The sequence below is a fragment of the Colossoma macropomum genome, unplaced genomic scaffold, assembly GCF_904425465.1.
Source record: "Colossoma macropomum unplaced genomic scaffold, Colossoma_macropomum, whole genome shotgun sequence".
Taxonomy (NCBI): domain Eukaryota; kingdom Metazoa; phylum Chordata; class Actinopteri; order Characiformes; family Serrasalmidae; genus Colossoma; species Colossoma macropomum.
Genome location: NW_023494804.1, coordinates 27,066,990 through 27,089,614, shown reverse-complemented (window position 1 = coordinate 27,089,614; position 22,625 = coordinate 27,066,990). Strand labels below are relative to the sequence as shown.

The window sequence follows — 22,625 nt, the reverse complement described above, 5'->3', positions numbered from 1 at the left end:
ATTCAGCTGATTAGACCACTTTAGGTTTGTACTTTGACACAGTTTGTCTTTCTTCATACTTCGCAAAGGAACGCATGATCGGAAGGCTGCCATGTGTCTTCATATGTTACCAAACACGACATGACAAAAAAGTGATTTCTAGGCAAGTTCTGCCTACAGTTACACATGTCTAACAAAACTCGCTTGAGCTAATGTAGTAATGAATCAGCCTTTAAATAGCAATGTTTGAATTTAAATTTCCCACTTATATATGCTGTGTTCAGCTCAAAATTAAACTTCCAATTTAATTTTACCATTTTAATTTGCCATTTGGTATAGTATTGTTATTGAATTTAATGTTGATATTTAATTTGCACAAACATTTAGATGCTTTCCAAGTAGCTTTGTATAAATGAAAATGCATTTTCACAACTGCAGTTATGCTTCATGTGATTATGCAATAATGGTGTCAAAATATTTTTATGGAGTTTTGTAAAAGCTGAAGTTTCAGGGAGGAACGTGCTTGAAACCAGTCCTTCTTCCAAGCTAATGCTCTATAAATTTACTTCCTCACCTTCTGTTCCCATGACAAAGTCTTGGCAATCCCCACTGTCACCCCACCTCTTTCCTGTTCCCTGTTCTTCAAACCTACATCAGTCCTGCCACAGTGAAAAAGGGGGGTTCTTGCCTTCTAGCTGCAGGCAGAAATTGCCTAGAACTTCAAGTTCTCCCCCCTCCCTCAAGCAGTCTTCCCTCATACTATAAGGAATGATCTGAGCAAAACGTTTGAAATGTATTTTATCCTAAATGCATTCTTTAATAATGCATTTGAAATTTCATTATCAATGAGAACACCTAAGCTAGAAAGATGGCACATGTAAAAGCCTTTTCTGCTGAGCGTGCTCTTGGCTGGAGCCTAATGGGATGATTCACTGAAGTAAGGCTATGAAAAATTTGGTGCTCTCTTTGATAATGCAATTTCAAATGCCTTATTAGAGAGTGCAAGTGCATTTAAGGTAAATTACAGGAACATCTGCAAACCAACCCCAGCCACTTGTAACTTGATGTAAACCAGCTAGTATTGCTTATCACAGGCTTTAGAACTGTTATAGTGAAATATAGCTGAAATGGATATATTATGAACCCCATCAGACTCTTTCACAATAAGCTTGCATGACTAGGAGGAGTATACCTACTGAACATTATGACTCAAACCTTTAGTAGTTTTTTAGTGTGATAATTAGCTCTGTGTAATAAAATATGTAATAGTATAAAATAGTAATGCAATAATGCTCCGTAGAGTAAAATAAAAATTGTTAGGAAAGGTTCTTAAAGCTTAATTAAATCCACTGGCCACTGGGACTGACTGGAGACTAGTTTGGGACTATTGCACAAATAACACGAGCTATTTTCAGTGTCAGCTAATTTATAGTCTAAATAGATTCAGAATAGGATAAACTGGATCAAGTCAACCCTTTTGTGCTGGCCTCCTCGTGGCCATTCTGCCTGCGGATTAGACAACAGCTCATCAGATACTTCAGATAATAATTACAAACAAATAATTTCAGTTTAAATAAAATAGTCCTGATCCTGTAATGTGACTTTAAAGTCCTTTGTTTTGTTCTTTTCATTTCTGTTATTGTATTCATCACCTGTGAACTGTTAAGAAGTATTCATAAATAAAAACAGTATTTTTATTTACTCTGCTGTCATGTCCAATTTGGTCAACTACCATGTGTGTGCCTTTGGATACACATGTTTCTCAAATGAACATAGTTTCAGTAAATAATTGGAGTAACTAATGGCTGAGGACTGATGTTGATGTTTCCTAAACTTTTGACAAAAGCAAAAAGCAAAAAAAAAGTAGTACTGTGTCAAAAATGATGTTGAATGAAAGCACCAGTAATTACAACAAGTCACTTCTAAAATCCATTTGTGTTTGTGAGTTTGTTGTGGTCACAGCTTTCTCTGTGGTCTAGAAAAGAACAAGTCTAGAACATCCAGAAATGTCTATTCTTTCTTGCAAGCATCCTCTGATTGACGGAATCAATTCATCTTCAGATAAGCGCGTCCTTCTTGCTCTCACACAGGAATGGGGTATATAGAATACCTGAAGAAGATCAGAACATCTTAGTTTTCTTCATTTCGTTAGAGATAACAGATGGCATGTTTGAGCTGAATGAGATGGAAGACCTTTTAGGTTACAGGAGGGTCGTCTTCTCCTGTGGACTCAGGCTTGATAACATTTCCCATAGTGCACCCTGCTTTTAAAAAAAGAAACCTGTTTTAATTATAGATAATTATAAGTAGCCAGAGTAAACATGCTATGACTGAAAAACATTAAAAACATCATACTTTCTATTCATGCTACATGGATCATAGATCTGAGTTAGGCCAAAAGCCATCACTACATAAATGTCCTCCCTTTACTGTTTACTTACATGTGCCTTCACAGCCACCTGATCCAGGCAGAGCACATGTGGATACTGTTTTCTGATGTAAACACTGGACACATGTCTGATGTTGATGTTTGCAGTAAAGACAAAGAAGGAGGATCACTGTATTGTACAGAACCTTTAACCCACTATACAAGCCTGATACACACCCATGTTAAAAAGTGGATAATAAAGACAGTACCTGTACGGCTGGATGGTCACTTACATCTTCAAGCTGGCTGATCAGGGTGTCAAACGACTCTTCTGGGTACAGCTGCTGCCCCCACTGTTCTATTTCACTTAACAGAACCTGTAGATCTTCAACCTGTATGTAACAATCATTAGTTCTAAGTCCAATTGGGCTGTTTATGATACCTTAAAGCAAATGTTCAGACAAAATTCAATTTTACACAATTTACCACCAATGTAATGTATCAGTCAACTGGTGTCCATTTAGTTTTGCATTTTAGCCATGAGGTGAATGTGGCTAATATGAGGCTAATGGAAGCTTATCCATTAACAGTGTGTAAATTGCACGCTTAAATGTGGTTTCTGACACTGTATAACATACTGTTATGTTTAAAATTGGATAAAAGTGTTTTGAAGCCTGAATTTAGCCTGTTCTCATAGATATATATTATACAGTGTCAGAAACCAAAAGTCTATTTAAGATTACTTTTAATTTTCCATGGTTTAAGGCACTTTGCAATGATTATGAAGGTAGGGTAACATGTTACGGAAGGGCAGCATTTATTAGGCTCCATGACACCTACTTAAGCCTTTAATGACACCTGACACACCCATTAACATTTATAAAAGCTTATTCCAACAAGCGTTAGTTTTTATAAATGTTTATGGCATTTTCCCTCTGAGAGTGTTAAGATAAATGATGCATGTTAGCAATTGATGCAAGTCTTTATAAATCTTTATATAGCTTTACATCAGTTTTCATAAAAGCTTATGATAGTACAGTGTCATTGCATGCATTTGCACAACACTAATGAGTGAGGGAAAGTTTGTATTGCTTGTTAGCCTCATAGCTTGAGCAAACTAGAAACTAACTTTGGAAACTGAACCGATGACCATACCATTGCTTTAACATTACTATACCTACACAAGAGTTGCATTCAGTGGCCAACTTTCGCTAAATGTGTAGGAAAGCAGCCATTTTAACATTTTATTGCCCAACATTAAACACCTGAAGACTCCCACCTGTATGAGACATTAACAAGGCGATTTCTGAGTTTACAAAAACCCACTGGTCCACCAATCAGATGGAAGGATTAGGTTCTAAGCCTATGATGGCACATGGAGCTTGGTGATTGACACACAAATTGGCTCTATTTAAAACCAGACTAGCGCTTGAACGTAATCCTTCTCAATGTTTGGGGCTCAGTTTACTTTCACTTTCCTGTGTGTAAGTGACAGCTGTGAGGACAGAGTGGGATTAGGACACTTACCAGGGTCAGCCCAATAGACCAGAGACAGAGCTTTAATACTGTACCACTCACCTGGTCATTCTGCTTACGCACTTGAAGAATTAGAGCAAAGTTAAAACTGATACAGACAGCCAGAATGTAACACACAACCCTAATCCACTGAACTCTACCTTTAATGACACCTGTACTCACATATTAGTTGCAAGGCATTGCTTCTGCTGCACGGCTGGATAAGCTGAATGGATTCTAATACATTGAGAAGAAAATGTCTGAAATTCCACCACTATGTAGGACTTACTATAAACAAGAACACAGGACATATTTTCTCACAAAAGGAGATGTCAGAAAATACAATACCTCTGTACTGAAAAAGCAGTGCACTGAATTTTCTTGATTCTTTTAGCAAGCAATAACAGTGTTGATGTAAGATATTTTATTTATTTATAAATGTATATATTATTGATGTGGAAATGATGTACATATCTGAATTAAGAAAATTCAATACATCACTTTACGCATTAAGCAAATGCAACTGCAACCCATACCTAATACCCAAACAGTGCACACAGTATTATTAGCATCCAGTATTATAGGGCACCCAGTTGCACAGTTACAAATGCACCATATGGACTGCTTCCACCAGGCGGATAGGATGCGTAAACTTCAGGATCTTAATACTTGCAGATTAGTCATTACATCCTGAAAGGGCTTAACACATGTTCATTCATTAAGCATATGCATCAAAATGCGTTAATCCCTATGGGCTTTTTCAGGAACTAGTATTAATTATTCAGTAGCTACAACAAAATCACTATGTAAGATACGTAAAAAGGTAAACAAATGCAACTTTGACATTGCCACACATACATCTCTACCATATATGTGTTTCTAAGGGCAGCTGTATAAAACGTACTATTACATACTACATTTACAAGTACAGCAGTGCACATCTTTAATGCATGCAGTTTTCAATTTGATAGTACATATAAGCAAATTATCTGAACGCCAACATGTTTACAATATCCATATCCAACCAGTTATGCACTACCTAGTTGGTAGGACTCACTTCATGTCCATGTCCTTTGAATGATGTGTTGCAGAGAACATTCCAGAGTGAAGGTATTCCGTTTTCAGACAGGAGCCTGAAAATTAAACAAAAGTAACCATGTGCATGGATTGTATATAGAGGACCTGTAGAGGGCGGCATTGTACAAATTTTTGTTTGCAAAAATAGTTGGTTTTGATTATATCTTCAATAAAAGTTCTTAACCTTTTAATCTTCTGCACAATTGATGTTAAGTTACTGCTTACAAATTTTATGACTTCTTAATCATACATTCAGTAATTTTTTATTCTATATTTTTATATAAAATAAACTGTATTTGCAATGCTCATAAACTATCATTGTAGGTATACTGTAATAATATTATGTAATATAAAACGATTGTAAATGATGCAACATTTCTTACTGACTTTTCCACATCCAGAGCAGCATGGGGCACATCCTTCTGCATTACCGGCTCCTCTTCCATCTGAGACAAGAGTAAACCACCAATCTTTTGTTCTGGATATGTGAGATGAAGAAAGAAATGTGTCAAAGAAATGTGTTCAGTAAAATTATGCATTGCATGTTAATAATGGTCTCTTATTGACTGCAGTGTTCCTTATTGTGCCATGTAGAGATACTCTTTATCTATCTATATATATATATATATATATATATCTATCTATATATATATATATATATATATATATACATAGATAGATAGATAGATTTAGATATATAGATACACACACTAAACAGTCTGTGTGCATTTGTAGCTGTGACAAATTAACATAAGAACAGAATGCATGTACAGTATGCAATATGAGTGGCATTGAAAACTGTGAAAGTGTCTTTAAAAGGTATACATGTATATGTATATATGTATCATGCACATAGTGTACATATGCAGTATAATATTATGTACAGTCCTATCTTATACCGAGCGATGCTCTGAAATAGTGTTTACAGGTGTACATTTGTGCAACTGTGCAGTTGTACAATGTTTTGTCTGTAATGTTCTAGCAGCCATCTCGGTGGGAGAGGGTGTGGTGAATGGGGGAGTGGGGGGCTCTAAGACTACATCACTATTCTACGATAAAGAGGAAAGCATAATCATAAACCATGCATCATAAACTTGTAATTACAAAACATAAGCAGATAAAATATGAACCCACCTTTCTCAAGAGATGTGCTGGATGTCCCGGGAGCTTCTCCGGATAACTGTGTACGAACTGGAGACAGTGGAGGAGGAAGCGGCTGGTATTTCTCATCGTCCAGGTTTTCGTACAGAGGTGGGACTGTAATATGGTAATCATCAGGCGCGCTGCACATCTCTGCGGTTTGGAGACATTCCACAGCAGTGTCGCCTGACAGCCGCACAAAATAGCAATGATTATAATCGTTAAAATGGTCCATTTTAACAATCTAACTCAAACTTTGCAACTCTTAATAAACGAACACAAACCCAAAGCAGCACTGAGCTCACAGTACAGTGAGGGTGCTGAGCTCACCTGTGTCTGTAAACGCTGCTGCACTGCTGCTCTCCACGTGGCACTCAGAACCCAAACAAACTCCGACATGCGTCACATCGCTGCTATTAAGTCCTATTGGTGCTGTAGTAGTAGGCTACTCTACTCAGTCTACCATATGCATGGTGTACAAGACAAAAATAGCCGAGCCCCTACTGGCTACAGACGTTATGTAACACTGGTTTGAATTGATAATGGGCCATAAACACACTGAACGAGGCTCACAGCAACACTGAAGCTGCATGCCAGGCTCTAAAGGCAGAGCAGCGTTTTTAAAACCAGGCCAAATCCTGAGCAAAGTGTTCAGAAAGCCATGTTTATCCTCTTTGCATGTCCTGTTCTGATTCTGCTTTTCTCTTTTCTTTATAGCTACACTGAAAACGCGATACAGTGAGTTTACATGATTCAAATGTGTCCTTCATCTCCACATGAATGAAATTTACAACATCAACACAATCATGGCCGAAAGACACAACCTCGACGATGAAATGTGGAAATATGTACAACCAAGCAAATTTAATGCATCACTTTTTTCAAATGTAGAAAACCTTATGTGGTTCCACTGAGAACATAATTCAACGTTTACTGTGGTGTGCAACATTAGGCTTAATAAAATTAGCACACTGATAAAAAAAATAAATAAATAAATAAAAAACGAAATATTTGGGTCTTGTTGCGTCCAGTTTATTGCTTTCTATTATCTTTAAAGGCGAACTCCACTGATTTTTCATAAATTCTATGTAATTCAGTGGTTGAGGTGTAAACAGAGTCATTCAGTGTGGTTTGGTGCGAAATGTTTCATTGTAGAGAAACTTGCTGAGTCAGAATTGTTCACAGTGGTGGTGATAGGAACCAGACGTGTGAAAAGTTTAGAGACTCTGAAAGCTCCCTTCACAGAAAGTTATTAAATGAACTGGATATATGCTGCCTGATGTCTGCCACACTACTTTATGATAGTTTTGTGAAAGTTTATTTTTGTTTTTTTTTTTTTTTTTTTCAGATTTATGACTTTTCTGCCATCATCAACATTAAATATAAAGACTCAGAAGACACGTGTAGGTTTATTGGTGGTTTTGGATAGTAAACAAAATATCTGTTTTGTAGACTGTGACCCCTGGTTCCCATCACCACCACTAATATAAAGAAATCTGAGTCAGTACGTTTCTCTACAGTGAACACCTTCGCACCACTCTGAATGACTCTGTCAACGTTTTAATGACTGAATTATTCAGAAATTTAGAAAAATGGATGGAATTTCCCTTTCACCAGACTCGCAGACCAGTAAGTTTGGGTTATTTCAGTTCACCTAAAACCTGTTAGCTTACCTTTCTTAAAGTCACTGCCAGCCCTGCTGTCAGCTAAATTAGCCTCACTACAGCCTTACAGTCTACAAAACCCCAAACCTCGGATGTATTAATAGTGCAATATACATAGTATGCATCTTTTTAGGGACATTTTGTCTTAAGAATATGCGTGAAAACGTTTCTTTAATCCTTTATTGAATCATGTCCGGTATAAAAGCGAGCAGAGCTCTGCTAAATTTGAGTTTAGCGCATCGCTGCTGACAGCTCGGTTATCAAATAGGAAAACTCTCCATGAGAGGAAGTCCTGCTTCTGCCTCCCAATAGAAACACGCCTCAGCAGCAGCACATCCCACTCTCTTCCTGCACTCTTTTAGGAGAGATAAGCCAGATAGAAGAGCCAAAACAAGTCATTCAGAGTGTTGTACTCTTGTTTTTGGATGTTCCGGAAGTAGCAACACTGGATGTCGTTTTATGTTGGAGAGTGCAGGTAAAGTGAGTGTGGATACGGTCTATTTTTGTCCCCCCAGGACGCAGCTCGCTAATGCAGTGCTAAAAATATTCCTCGCAGCCGAGTATTGCGTATGTGGGCTACGCACCTACGCACACAGCGCTACCGTTTATAAACTTGATCTAATTTCTCCCAGATTAACCCACTGTGTTATATTTTATAGCCAGCGCAGAGAAGGAATTACGGTTGTTCCTCGTAGGTTTTGGTTGCACGTTGTCTGCATACGTCAGCTGAATTCAGTCCCACGTGGACGAGCAGACCAGTGTTTAGGTTAAGCTGGATTCACATATAGCCTGTTTTTCTGTCAGTGTGTTTGGTTTATTTGAGTAACTAAGCGGCTACCTTTATGTTTTGGTGCACGTATAAAAAATAGCTCACTCCACGCAGACATTACGGACCATTATAACCTATATATAAGTAGCTAACGTTAGCCAGTTACAGCAAAGGTTACATTTCATCTGATATTTACAGGTAATAACTTTAAACATTAGAATATAATCGTTTAAAACACTGTCGTGTGATGTCATTGGCGGTCACGTAGCCTCTGATAACCTCTCTTTCAACCTTGCTGTCGTTGCTGTGGGAGACCGCCAGCTTCTTTGAAGTGCCTTTACCTCTTGTTCTGATTGGTCGACTGAGAAAAGAAGCCGTTGACGTCACTGGACGCTTTTTCTGAAAATTTCTTTTTTTTACTTATGAGCACTAAAAAAACCCCGCACAAACTTAGTATTTATTTATTTATTTAGAATGACAATAAATTGACCAAATAACAGTAGGATACGTTAAAGCTTAACGTTCACATATCAAACTGAATTTTCTTTGTGGAACATCAACAGAGGAAAAACAAGAAGAAAAAACAAAAAACAAAAAAAATACCATTGAGATTCAGATAAAACTTAAGCTTTAACGCAGCAATGGATTTACAAAATTTCCAGTTTTTCTGCAGGTGCAAATTCACTAATTGAGCTCTGTAATTACACAGATCCATATGTACAGAGTTCATATGTGAGGGTGTTTTCATCATATGTGTGTAAAATGTAGCTATTATTGTAATTGAGTTTATTATGAAGTGGGCATCAGGGTTAAATAAAGGGTCATCAAAAATTAATTAACCAAAGTGGCTTTTAAGGGAGCAGTTGTACCCATCTGGAAGGCCACAGCAATGCAGCTTTAGCCACTATGTAATATCTTATCCGGAGCTGAGTGTACTGAGCGGTACTGTGGCGCTACAGTTATACCCTTCTCCACTCAACACAGACGTACCATTATAACCTATATATGCATGTTTAATGTTAGCTAGTTAAAGGTATGTCCTTGCTGACGTTGCTATGGGAGACTGCCAGCTCCTGTGAAGTGCTTTTACTTCTTGTCTTGAAGTCGTGAATGTCACTCAAAGTTTTTATGAAAACTTTAACTTTTTGTAGTTTTGAGGACCAAAAAACCCCAAACACCTGGCTGCATCACTTTCAAATCAGAATTCTACCAGTGTTTCAAAATGTCTGCATAATTATATGATTGGATTTGTATAGAAAATTTTAATGATTTGTAGAGAAAATTTCCACTCAAATTTCTTTACTTCAACATAAATATAGCCATTTTATTTCCTACCCGAAACAATCAGTTAACCCACATGTGTCTTCTAAATGTTTAGATATAATGGTAAAATAGGATTTGGCTCTATGTTTGGGTCTCAAATGCAAAATCAACATTATACTGATGAAGACGACTATAGCAGATAATTCTTTTACATCCTCGAAAGACACATTATTAGCCAAGTTTTCTTTGAATACTCTCAATTCAATCATCCGATTAATCTGCTTGAGGAAGGGATCCAAAGCACAACTGATGTGACAAAATGTCCTTCCACACATTGTGTGCAATTACACATTTCCACCAGAGAGCCCGCCAAGTCCCCAAAGCTTACATAGTGTAGCTTTACAGAAAATACTATTGTTGTGTGGAGATTAATTCTCATAATGAAATGTCAAAATAAGAAGCATCAATACTTAAGTATAAGACCAGCAGCAACAACAAAGATGACAAACTATCTGTTCAGCTAACTGTCTAGCTGTGCTAGCTTGAGTCTCCTGTTTGGCATGGTTAACTTTTTGAGGCACAGTGGTCACTGTGAGAAACCACTTTTGTTTTTTGTTCATTTTTCAATTGGCATTAATATTTAAATAGGGAACCTCTACATTTTCTGAAAATGTTTGATTTTGAAGTAGCACACAGGAAGTGATGTAAGAACTGTAGTTTTTCTGAAACACTGGGTTTGCATGGTTGTTGGAGGAGCCTGTCCAAAACTGATTACCAGATGATCCAGGTTGGTTTTGTATGTATGATTGTAGCTTTTAATTGTAGATGACATGCTATGGAATGAGAATTTACAAAATAACAACTAAAATAACTGATATATTCATTTGATAAGACTAAAATGTGGTGGTTTTGCCTTGTAACCACTGTGAATATAAGTGAAGTAGATGGTCACATGTCTAAAAATTGGTGATTTCCCAGAGTAACCACAGTGCATTTAGGACAAACACGTAATCACATGGAGAAATGGTGAAAGATATTCTGCCTATATGATATCTTTTGTGTTTATTTGTTTGTTTATTCAAAACTAGAGATATTTCACAGAGCTAATTTGATATATATTGTATATCATAGTGCATCATGGAAAAACAAAAATGAGTGCTGAGGAGGTAGTAAGACTGTTGCTATTCCATCAGGCCATTCCATCAGATTCTTCATGTAGTGAGAGTGAGAGCAGTCAAGGATTATGCGGGAGAGATCCAGGCAGTTATGGAATCCAGGGAAATAAAAACGACAGAGGTAGTGAAAGTGACCAGGGCAAAGACCCAGTTGTAAATGCAAACATTCTGTAAAGCGAGCAGTTTCTGAATGACAAGATGACCTTGAAGGACGTCCATTGCTCAGTGGTAACAGGTTTAGTGAAGGCCAAGACTAATTCTAATAAAGACTGAAGACTGTCAGTCTTCTACAGAAGAGCAAGACAAGCTGTACAAACCATACATATCGAGGGAGAAGCACAAATCTGAAGCTGTTCATCTCCCAGTGTGAAGCACATCAAGACAATGTGCCGATGCAGCACTAAAAAGGGTTTGCATTGCACAAAACAGATGTGCAGAGTGCAACGTTGGGCTGTGCATCAGCCAGACAAGGAACTGATTTTATCCTTATTGCACAAATTGAAACAAAACAAAGAAATCAGAGAGCGAGCTGAGTATTAAATGAAAAATGTAAATGACAAAGTCAGCGCCACTTAGTGCACAGTGGTTACTCAGAGAAACTGCCTCAGAAATGACCTTTGACCCTGAACCTAAAAAATCTCACCCACAATCTATTTTAGTTTAATGGTTTGTAACTTCTTGTTATCAACAAATCTGGTATTTTGAAAGAAATTCTGTATGTCTGCCTGAAAGGGTTTTAAAGAGGATACAGTGAAAAAAATCAGTACTTATAGCTGGTTAATTAGTGGAATGATGGGATGGCAATCAGAACTGAGTCTTTGTAGAAATGGATGTGGCATGTGAATTTCACTGACACGCAACTTTAGCTACTCAAAAACATGCTGCATGTATATCACGCATAGCCTGCTGTAATAACTTCAAATGTTTGGGTGATAAACGTCCGAGTCAGCACATTTTTCATGTAGGATCTACTGCACTTCCAGACATGCTTACTCTGCTCCCAAGGCTTCTGCATCAGACAAAGAATCCTCAGTTCATCAGGAGCTGCTGTTCACAGAGGCCCTTACCTGTTTTAACTCTTTTCACTAAGGTAAAAGCAAGTAATGCTATTAGATTAATGCGTTTGATTGTTGCATTATGTTTCTTCTACAGTATGTGGCACAATAAACAAATTCCAATATTGCACTAATCTTTTTTGCAGGATCCGTGTCCCTTGTGTGATGAAGCAAAAGAAGTGCTTGACCCATATAAACACAGGGTGAGCTTAACTTTAGCATTGTTTTGTGAAGCCAGTGTTTTCTTTGGCTATATTTTTATATGTTTTGTAAATTCTGTTAGATTATTATTTATCTCCAGCACTTTTATACGGTTGTTTGGCCTTGTTAAGTTTGTGTTGCAGGAGGTTGACATCACTATTCCCGAGAACAACGTGTGGCACGACAGATACAAGTACGACATCCCAGTGTTTCATTTGAATGGACAGTTTTTGATGATGCATCGAGTGAACACAAAAATCTTGGAAAAGGGTCTGGCAAAAGCAGAGAGAGAGACCACTCAGTAATGTATAAGTGTGACATAGACCTGTACTATACCTCAGACTTTCCAGTGACACACTGTGATTCACCAGTATTAAATAAAGAGTTTCATATTAACTGCACCATTTTTGCACTTTAATCATTTCTCCAGAGGCAGATAAAGCCTGCAGCCATATTCAAGTGAAAGTACTGTTATAATGAAATGAATGACCCAAGACGATTTAAGCGGAAAAATGTATCGGGTCCAAAAACTCAAGTAATGAATTCCCAGTAGAACTTGAGTAAAACATCTTAGGACATCCATTATCTAGCCATATGGACGTGTGTTAGGTGATATTCTTCTCTTTCAAGGATCTTTTTGGTTAAAAATAAAATGCTACAGCTTGGAAGTGAGATCTACAGCAAAGCAGTCCAGGCACAGGACCAAAAGAACAGACTGTTTACAGTTGTTTACAACCGTTTACAAAACGGTTGCCTTTTCAAAGCTCTTCACACATATTAGCTTATCTACACTCTGGACCAAGTCATGATTTTTTTTTTTCTAGCATGAATACAGAATGTGTTCAGTGAACACATTTTCCAAAATTCTTTCATGCTCTTCTCTCTCAGTCTCAGCCTTTAGCTAAACTGGACTTCTGTAGTTCAGTTTGTAAATGCTTGTATACACTGTTACAAGACTGTTACACTGAAGTCCAAAACCTAACATGAAAATAAACTACAAGTAAATTAGCTGAATCACAAGTACTGTGTTGGACAACATCCAAAGCCCAAATTGATGATGCTTATAGGGACAAACTGCTGATTATAATCCAATCACAGCTCATTCGCATCTGAGCTGATGTTCGACGCAGGTGTTGTTTAAAAGGGGGTCACTTCTGAAGGTATTTTGCTCACAATGCGCAGTCCAGCAAATACATATTCATATGTGTATAAGTATGAAAAGAGTTTTGTAACATTTACAGTATCTGTGAAATTTTCTTTGCTGTATAATGTAACGTACTGGATTCTGGTTTTCTTACATCATACAATAAGCGATTCTATTTTGTAATATTTTTATAGTGTCATTTTTCATTTGCTGTGAAAAATGGTTTGTCATTTCAACCTAAAAATATGATTCAAATCTCAAAGGCACTTCAAATTCAGCTTCTGGCGTGTTTCACATTTTACAGTGTTGTTTACATGATCAGCCAAAGAATAATAAACTAATTACAATATGAGACAAAACTGCAGAGCAAGTAGTTTTAATACAATAGTACAAAATAATATAATAATAATAATAATACAAAAATAACATTGATTTGCATAAAATATTGGATCTGCCTTCATGCCAACAGTTGTTAGAGTTTCTGAGGTGCTTGTGCTGTTATTGACAAGTATTCCTTTTGTAAGTACAGTAGTGTTTTTGTTTTTAATGGAATTATGCTGTTGAGCATTTAAGGTACAGAATGAATGGTTTGGGCTTGAGGTGCATGACTCTGCAGAGAAGAGTCAGAAAAAAAAGTTAACCTGGTACTGAAAGGTGCTTCTCATTGATTAATGCCTTCAAAAGCTACATCACAGAAAGTTATTACACTAAATGGCTATGGATATATTGCCTGATGCCTGAGGCGTTGTTTTATGGTAGTTCTGAGATAATATTTTGGCCTAAGTAATATTTTTTTAAAAAAATAGAGAGTTACATGCACAACATTGTGAGACAAAATGGTACCTGAAGAGAACTTTGTTTACATTTCAGTAGTTGAATTATGCAGATTTATTTTAATCAGTGGAATCCCCCTTTCAGCAAGAAAAGGAATAAGGAAGTAAATATAAGTGGCTTAAATGTAACAGAATGAAAATGCATCAGAATTGTACTTAAAGGACTCATATTATGGAAAACCAAATTTTCCTCACTTTTTTTAAAATGTTGATGTCATATATAAACATTGAAGTTTCAAAATGTACCATTCACTGTCCAGTCTGTACAGCTCATATAAGGAAAGTAAGCTGCAACAGCCCATTTTGAGTTAGCTCTTTTTGTGATGTCATGAAAAACAACACATTTACACACATCCACATATTTAGCCTAGTTTAGCCCCATCATTCACACTGAAGTTATTAGGAGTGTTTCAGCCTAAACTGCCTTTTGAAAAATGTACAATACAGAGTAGCCAATCAGAACAGAGATCATTTATATATATCCTTTAATGGTTTGTTGAAAAATCGGAATTATTATGTTAACAAATTATGTTAGCGATTTCTGTTGTTTCTTTATATAAACATTTGTTAGTTTAGTATTTTTAACTGAAGATTTATGTTTATAGATATAAACAACAAAAATCATGAACATAATCAGGCCTCCTTATGTGAAGTTTTGTCCTTTTTTTATAACTCACAGAAAGTTGTAATGCGTCCTAAACCACATTGCCAAGTCTGCGCAGCTTTATTGAAGTCCTTGATATGGCTTGAGTGGGTTGAGAGAAGATTTGTGGGATGTATGGAAAAGATTTGGTTGTCTGTTTACTGTTTAGTGTTTCTTAGCAACATTAGCCTAGTAGCTCCAGCACTGAACTAAAAAAGCAAAATTTGGATGCCAGAAGTGTCTGAGTTCATTGACTCTGTACACTTAAAAAGACGGTTCTCCAAGGGTTCTTTAGTAAAGGCAGTGATTCTATTTAGAACCATGAGTTCTATATTGAACCATTTCATGCTTAAGTGGTTCTTTGCACGGTCAAATGGATCTTCAGATTGATGGAGAATGTGTTGTGTAACTTTCTGCATAGCACCAAAAATAGTTCTTCTATTGTTACGAGCTTGACATCATAACAATAGAAGAACCCTTTTTGGTGCTAGGTAGAACCATGTACAACACAGTCTCCATCAATCAAAGAGCCCTTGAAGACCCGTGTGTGTGGGGTAGTGGAAAATTCACATTCACATTCACATTTGGGTTTGGGCCATAAACAGCCTGTTTAATTCTGAGGAGTAAAGAGAAGTTGGACGGTGATCATGTAAAAATGAATTACGACCATTTTTGAGTGTGTAAACTTTGAGTGTACCTCAGGGAAAAATAAAACAGGAGAAATGTGTTGGATATGAGCTCTTTAAGCACACAGGACTGAGTAAATGTAAGTAGTTATTATCCACCTCTGCCCTCCTCTGCATTTTATAGGCTGTATTTACAGTATTTTCATGCCAGCTTATGTGCTAACTATCATGGCCCACCTTGCGGTGTGGCTCCGTGGGTAACACGGCCAGCAGGAAGCGCGCGTGTGTTACTTTGCTTTGGCCTCCCATTGGTCGCGGGTTTGTTGTGGGAAGCTTTTGATTGGCTGAGTGAAGCCGTCACACGGAATGTGCCGTTGGTGAGACGGGCAGGCAGGCAGGCGTGCACTCAACAGCTGAGTGAAACGGCAGCAGAGCTACACAACGCGCTTTAGGAGCAACGCTGCTGTATCTCGACTTGTTCCGGGGACAGAATAACACTGACATCGTTGGAGTGTTCAACGAATATTAACCCGGTTATTAAGGTAAGTTGTACACAGTTTTCGGCATTTGTTTAGGTCTTATTTCCTTTGCTTTCGTTTTGTCCAAAATAACCTGCCAGGATGGAGTGGATTGCAGTGACTGGCCGTGGGAAATCATTTTAGCTCTACTAAAACGTGAAAAAAATGGAAACATTTCGGGCTGATTCCGTGCTTACAATCAATGAACATCACTGCGTCAGCTCACCAAACATAAATCTGTCATCTTAAACTGCAGACATGACTTGTCAAATCTGTACTTTTTAACGCTGACACTGTAAAACTGCTCAGTATTCAAGTATATCCCATGTTCTGCGCGGTTTAGAGCGCCTCCATGGATGAGTTTAAAACCTCGTCGGTTTAAATTCTCGTCAGTGATCTGTGTGCTCAACACATTTGTTGAGACAACTTGGTGCAGTGCATTCCTTCTGCTCTCTCAGCTGCTCCTGTATTTCCTCAATCAGCTGAGGACCACCAAGACAGCCTGCTGACACTAACTCAGATTTTCCTGTATACCTCACCTACTGCACTCATCAACAATAGACGAAGTGAAACTGGCAGAAAGGGAAAGTCCCAGGTTTACATTCTGAGGCAGTCTCACTTTACGTACACTTGCCATGTACTGTGCTCGTGTTGAGCAAAATTAAGATTTGCTCTGAATTCAGGCCGTGCAATGGGCTCAATACATTGAACTGTGCTCTTCAGACAGTGTTTTTGTATGAAACACTCGGAGAGAGACATTAGCTCCAGTGTGGTTTCCTGTTAGCTAGTGACTGTGGTAACTTGGGCATTGTAACTTACTGCTACTGTCACTTTCTTGCCCAACTCTCAGCAAAGCTGGTTGTTGGTTATTGTGCAATTGCCTTCATAGGGTTGAACCAAAATACACAGACAGCCGAATTGGTGTTGGTTAATAGATTCGAACAGAAATACATATATGACTGAGTTTCTTTCCACAATGAGGATGCAAGAATGAATGTCTTATTATTGTATGTCTTATTAGGCATGAGGTGTGTTTGTTGCTAGCAGAGTTCTAAAACAAGAGTACTAAACAGTAAGAAATTAACATGCTGAAAAAAACAGCTAGTGTACTGTATTCAATGTTCAATGGCAGCTGCAAATGCTAAGCAATGACTCAGTAGCGGCTCAGAAGACACTACAAAACTGCAGTAACAGTTACATACCAGTACCGTGATGTGATATTCATTTCGTCTTATGTTACTTTGTGAAAATCGACATTTCATCAGTGGGTGAGCGCTGACAAGCCTGAGATACTTGAGATGGGCAAGAGTGATATAAGATATAATACACCTACATACATGCAAAGAGTTAAACAGAAAGCCTGGTATTGTTGCTTGGTCTTGACAGGTACTTGAGGGCCGGTGCTCCAATTTATGTTGTGCATGTTACTCTGGCCTAGATGGCAAAACACACCATATAGGCAAATGGAGCAAGATTTGGTTTAATGTGGTTATTAATAATTGTATTACTATCAGGGCCTTTGATGTAGGCACTTTTGCTGCAAGTTCTCTGTGACTAAAACATACTGGGGAAAATGTAACCATCACTACATCTGTTGTACACAGGCCTAATCGCTGCAGTAATCTCCAGAGTGAGATTTTCAGGTTTAAAGACCCTTCTGATGATGTATCTTGAAAGTGGGAAGTGGGTTTTTGAAAAGCTAAAACTGCTTTGAAGTGGATTTTTTTAGTTAACTGATGTATGCCGAAGGAACACAGATAGCTAGTGTTATTGCTGGGAAGCCAGATGTCTTCTTGCAGCTTCATATCATTACAATGGAGAGAATAGATTGCTCAAACTATAGAAATGGCTCACCAGATGAGTTGGACAACAAACTGAAAGCTAAAGTTAGCAGGGTAACCCGGTTGTCTAGACACTTTTTCTCAGTTTTACTTCTTTTTTTAATGAAAGGGTATAAAACCTGTCTCTATCATCCATTTTGTGTTGAATCGCTCGTTGAATCACATTTTACATTTTTAAGAGTTTTGTTTGTCAACTGAGGTAAATTACACTAATATTAGCTTGGTTGTGTTTAGTAGCCCATAGATCATTGCCAAGGCTAGTAGCCAGGATTGGTTGACACTACAGGGATTCCCAGTGGTTGTATGATGTATTTACATGACACATGAAGACTGTTTTAGTAAGAGAACACTGAAGAATGAAAATTTGCACAAAATCCCTCTGACGACTGTTTCTATTCTATTATTCGACTGGATTCAAAGTGATTTTTTTTCAAGAGTTACTCAGTAATGCATCGCATATTTTCATGAGTACTTATAGAAAATATGCTCCTGCACAGTTTCTCTTCCTCTTTCTTTTTTTTTTGTTGTATGCATGTTTCCTGCACTTTATTGCTAGAAACCAAGTCCACAAGCACATCCTAAAGGCACATCCCAATGTCAAACTGAGACACTGCTTAAATGAGCAGGCTGTATTTTCTTTGCAGCCTGTTTGCTCCTGAGGGGGCGTTTTGAGAATGGTTAGACCGAAGCCTCTTGGCAAACAGCTATTCATACATAATCATAGACTTGCTGTGAAATTGATGCGTGGTAAGCAATGTTGTGTCATAGATTGGTTGAACACAGAGCCTGCAAAGAGCCGTGCACAATAGCAACAAGTACAGCATGCAGCAGAGTAGCATTCAGAGTGGAAGGCAAGAGAAATGATGTGAAACTTCCCTGTCAGTACGATGGCTTAAGGATTCAAACAATGTTCACACATTTTGACTGGACTTTTCTATCACATATTAGTAGACTGGGTACCAGAAAAGAGTATTTTTTTCTATAATGAGCAATATTTGGTCATAAAAGTTCATTTTCACAGAAAAAATCCAAAACATAAGGAGTATCAAACCGATATTCAAGTTCACTTTTGCCTTATTCACTTTTGCCTTAATGCCCTTGAGCATTTAGTTAACAGCTTAAGCAGAATGTTTGTCCCAACTTTTACCTTTTTGCTTTGGGTGACCACTTTATTAATGCTTAAAGATGTTACAAGGAGTCAAGGTGCCATGCGCACTTAAGAAAGTCCAAATGATGTGCTCCCAGAGATAACCCACCCCCTCCCTCATGATAGGCAAAACTTTAAGCACGAATGAAGAACGCCTTTTATCCAGCTGTCTCTGTAGGACCGCCTCAGGTCACACTAATTATCTGCATATCAGTCAAAAAACATTTGCAATGATAAGCATACATGGCTTATCTTGACAAGTTCCTTGCTTGCCGAATTGCCTCCTGGGCTGCGGCCGCAATGGTAGACTGTGGTGATCTGGGTGCATTGCACATCTTGGGCAGCTGAGACTATAAGCCAGAACAGCCAAAAGCTTACCAGGCTTAGAGCTTCCACATGGTCGTGATCTGTGCATCTACACTTCCACATCCAGGCAGATGAGCTTGAAGCTGAGAGACATACCTGGGAAAAATACCAGACAGACCATGAAGATTTCCTCTAGGGATTCTCTCCAAGCTGCAGTGGCCAGGTTCTTCCATGGTCACCAGTATACCTGCTGCTGTGCTAGATCACACATATAAAAAGAAGGCGCTGTAGGCATCAGGAATAACCCTTGTATTTTTCCAGTTGGCAGGAATAGCAAATCAAGGAAGGTCTTACTGTAGGTCTGTCAGGCTAAGAAGCTAGAGAGGGAGGCATATCCTGATCTAAATAGGCTTGCCAGTTTAATATTGCATTCTTACTTCTCTTTGCTGAGCCCTGAGTGCTGTGTGCTCTTCAGTCAAAGTCTTTGAGAAATATCAGCATTCGAGCTTGGCCCTAGACCCAAGGTACTTCTTCACGTATAGATCAATCAGAACCTGCCACAGATCATCTGAACCAGAGCCTTAATAGTGCTGGGCACAACTGGCAATGGCCTGAATTGAATAAGGGACAAGTTACCTGTAGCTCCATTAGTGTGCTTAAGGATACTGACAGAAGCTCCACGAGGTTGAACAGATGAAGCAGCTAGTGCTACCATATTAGCTTTTAGGGTAGGGTTCGGGAGCCTGGCAGACCAGCACTGACTCTGCAAGGTGAAGAAGATGTGACAGCTACCACCATAGATGTGGTAAGGTATTTTGAGTTGGAGTCATGCCATGCAAGTGAGTCATGTCATGCAATTTTTAATTAAAATTTTTGGACAATTTACATCAAATAGAACATGCATGCTATAATGTGATGGAAGATGACAATATTCACATTTAACTGACACATGAACTATATTCAAATGAGCTGAGCGGCAGCCGGTCAGATTTTTTGGTAAATGGCATGTTGTCACGTCTATGGTGAAGCTAAATGCTTGAACACGCTCCAAGTGCAAGAAAACTATGTATTTAAAACACTGAACGTTGTTTTTTAAGTTGTTTTTATTATAGTTTATAAAACCATGTTAGGCCACTTTGGGGTTCATAACTAGGCTCCAACTGCATGTACTTTTACTCTAGACTGTGAGCTTCTTTTTTAGCACAACAAAAGCAGCCGAAGTTGCCACAGGATTCAATATAATGAATGTAGTGTTAAACAGGGTATGGTACACAGGTAAATGTAAAAATACAAACTCTATAACAACCATATAGGTCTTTTCTCTGCTCAAATTATTATTTTTGTATTTTAGCATTTACAATTAAACAATCTTGAAATCAGCCCCCTTGGCAGGCCCATGTCCCTGGATCCCAGAAGGGTACCAGTATGGTGCCAACACAGCCTGGTAGAATATATTTCTCCATCCTCACACATTGTATATTGCATGTATATTACTGACAGTGTCATACGTCATGTCACTGTGTGACTGGGTTTATTAGATAGAGAAGAGAGAGGGAGTACAAACAGTTTCGTGACTTACTTTCTGTTTCATGAAGTAGTCAATATCTAGTCATGCTCTTTGAGTAGTACCTTTTTGATTTTCCCTCTGTTCTTTAAATTTGCTTTGGTAATCAAGTGCAGTAGTGTCTGTAAATTGCGGACAGCTTTATTTCAGTGGTGAAGGGTCTTTGTTTGAAGTTAAAGTCCTCTTCTTAGGAGGCAGATGCCCTATCTTGGTGACGTCATAATACCATTGATAAACAAACATGATGTTTTTGTGGCCTGATTTATCCCTGCTTATATGCTCTAAATGGTGCAAGCATATTGTCAGACAGTTAATCTCAAGCTGCTATAATCTCTTGGTGGTTTGATATTACATAGAGCTTGGACAGTTGATTGGGTAATACGTCAACTAATGCTTGGGATAGAATGTTAACCTCTTCTCATTGATGCTAATCTCTCCCTGGAAAGGAGATTGAGTAGCCCATAGCTTATCTCGCTGATATGTCATGTTCTTACTCTCGAGACAAATGCAGTACAATTTTGTTTATCTCCTCAATATCAAACACTAAAAAGCTTAGTCCTTTATTTTATCACAGATAAACATCGAGTTGTGGATCATATCTGTTCAAATCATGTTTTCTGAGATCAACTTAATGATACTTAAGATGGTATACTGTATGTGTATGGTACACAACTTATTTGCTTTTTTCATGAACAGTGTTGTTTACAGAATGTAAGCAGAATATTTTTGTCAATAATTACACGTCTCACTAAATTTAATGTGTAGTAGGGGAGCGGGCCACAACCTAACATGGGATAAAATGTAACACGCCTTTCTAAAGTGGTGAAACAGGTTTTAGTAGAACATGCCTTTGGTCATCTTCTCATATTGCCCTAGCCACTTCATCTGCACATTTTCACAGCAATCGCAAAGATATTTCTTTGTATTCATCCTAGGAACTCTTTCTTTATATATACACATAAAAAATTTACTTTCATCGTGTGTGTAAGTGTTATTGATTACCGAGTTGTGTGTACAAGTCACAGAATTTACACCTGTCTTGTCTTTTATTGTATCAGTCACTATGTTGGTGACTGTAATATCACATCATTTTGAAGCATGTAAACAATTCACAGTGTAAGCTAGCTAGGCTACTGCTTTGTGTGAATAGAAAGAACTATCTGTGCTCTTGCTGTGAAAATCTGTTGATGAGGTGGCTGTGGAATATGAGAAGATGACCAAAGCTAACCAGTATCAAGTATAGCCTCCACACAACGGGGCTAGTTGTAACTCAAGGTTCCAACTAAGCCTCCCAAAGTAAACAAAGAGAGAAGTCAATACTTTCCCATATAAATTTAAAACAGTCAATTTTTTTTATCTTTTTATGCACAGATGAATCAAAAATGTACTAGAACTGTCCAATCATAGACATTGTTCACCTGCCTCACACTGCACTGAGCTCTTCACATGTTCATACTAACATGTCATGATAGGCTTATACAATAGTCACTACAATAGTCACTGGTGTAATGGATTTATTTTCACTAAGATACACTTCTAACAGTAATGACTGTTTTTTTATAGATCTGTTTGTCATTTGTGACTCTGATAGACCTCTGACAGCGGCCTGTGACTAACAGTAATACTGTAAGACTGTAACTAGTCTGCAACAGTGATGGGTTTTCATAGATCTGTTTCTCTGTTACATTTGTTACTCTGATAGGCCTCTAACAATAGTCATCTGATTTTATATAAAACTGCTCTGTGACAACACCCATAGTAAAAAAGTGCTTTATTAGTAAATGAAATTGAAAATTG

General features: G+C 37.9%; 3 protein-coding genes across 7 annotated transcripts in view; 2 read left to right on the top strand and 1 right to left on the bottom strand.

Annotated features, from left to right (window-relative positions):
• Window positions 1-1,566: 1,566 nt before the first annotated feature.
• LOC118825287 (TIMELESS-interacting protein-like) lies at window positions 1,567-6,610 on the bottom strand. 4 transcript variants are annotated; one of them, XM_036595909.1, is made up of 8 exons: window positions 6,410-6,610; window positions 6,074-6,265; window positions 5,327-5,417; window positions 4,920-4,995; window positions 2,617-2,739; window positions 2,421-2,496; window positions 2,173-2,243; window positions 1,567-2,089 (listed from the first exon to the last, which is right to left on the bottom strand). In XM_036595909.1, exons 2-7 carry the CDS (start codon window positions 6,228-6,230, stop codon window positions 2,176-2,178), a joined length of 591 nt encoding a protein of 196 aa, XP_036451802.1. In that variant the 5' UTR covers window positions 6,231-6,265; window positions 6,410-6,610; the 3' UTR covers window positions 1,567-2,089; window positions 2,173-2,175. The 4 variants fall into 4 exon arrangements, with proteins under 4 accessions (XP_036451802.1, XP_036451803.1, XP_036451804.1 ...); XM_036595910.1 differs by having other exon boundaries at window positions 2,173-2,240; XM_036595911.1 differs by having other exon boundaries at window positions 2,641-2,739.
• A 1,463-nt stretch (window positions 6,611-8,073) lies between these two features.
• On the top strand, window positions 8,074-12,607 carry cunh5orf63 (chromosome unknown C5orf63 homolog). Of its 2 annotated transcripts, none has more exons than XM_036595679.1 (4): window positions 8,074-8,223; window positions 11,934-12,040; window positions 12,152-12,208; window positions 12,338-12,607. In XM_036595679.1, exons 2-4 carry the CDS (start codon window positions 11,936-11,938, stop codon window positions 12,509-12,511), a joined length of 336 nt encoding a protein of 111 aa, XP_036451572.1. In that variant the 5' UTR covers window positions 8,074-8,223; window positions 11,934-11,935; the 3' UTR covers window positions 12,512-12,607. The 2 variants fall into 2 exon arrangements, with proteins under 2 accessions (XP_036451572.1, XP_036451573.1); XM_036595680.1 differs by having other exon boundaries at window positions 11,916-12,040.
• A 3,251-nt stretch (window positions 12,608-15,858) lies between these two features.
• Window positions 15,859-22,625, top strand: part of LOC118825150 (E3 ubiquitin-protein ligase MARCHF3-like) — a 36,114-nt gene continuing 29,347 nt past the window's right edge. Inside the window, exon 1 of the mRNA XM_036595701.1 lies at window positions 15,859-15,994. The gene's annotated coding sequence lies outside the window, so the exon portion shown is untranslated. The remainder of the gene's footprint in view (window positions 15,995-22,625) is intronic.

Coding starts and splice junctions, on each gene's coding strand:
- cunh5orf63 (XM_036595679.1), top strand. CDS start 11,936: ATGCTTACTCTGCTCCCAAGGCTTCTGCATCAGACAAAGAATCCTCAG. Junction 12,041..12,151: donor TTTTAACTCTTTTCACTAAG/GTAAAAGCAAGT, acceptor TCTTTTTTGCAG/GATCCGTGTCCCTTGTGTGA. Junction 12,209..12,337: donor TTGACCCATATAAACACAGG/GTGAGCTTAACT, acceptor GGCCTTGTTAAG/TTTGTGTTGCAGGAGGTTGA.
- LOC118825287 (XM_036595909.1), bottom strand. CDS start 6,230: ATGTGCAGCGCGCCTGATGATTACCATATTACAGTCCCACCTCTGTAC. Junction 4,996..5,326: donor GCTGCTCTGGATGTGGAAAA/GTCAGTAAGAAA, acceptor TTTAATTTTCAG/GCTCCTGTCTGAAAACGGAA. Junction 2,740..4,919: donor TCAAAGGACATGGACATGAA/GTGAGTCCTACC, acceptor TGTTACATACAG/GTTGAAGATCTACAGGTTCT.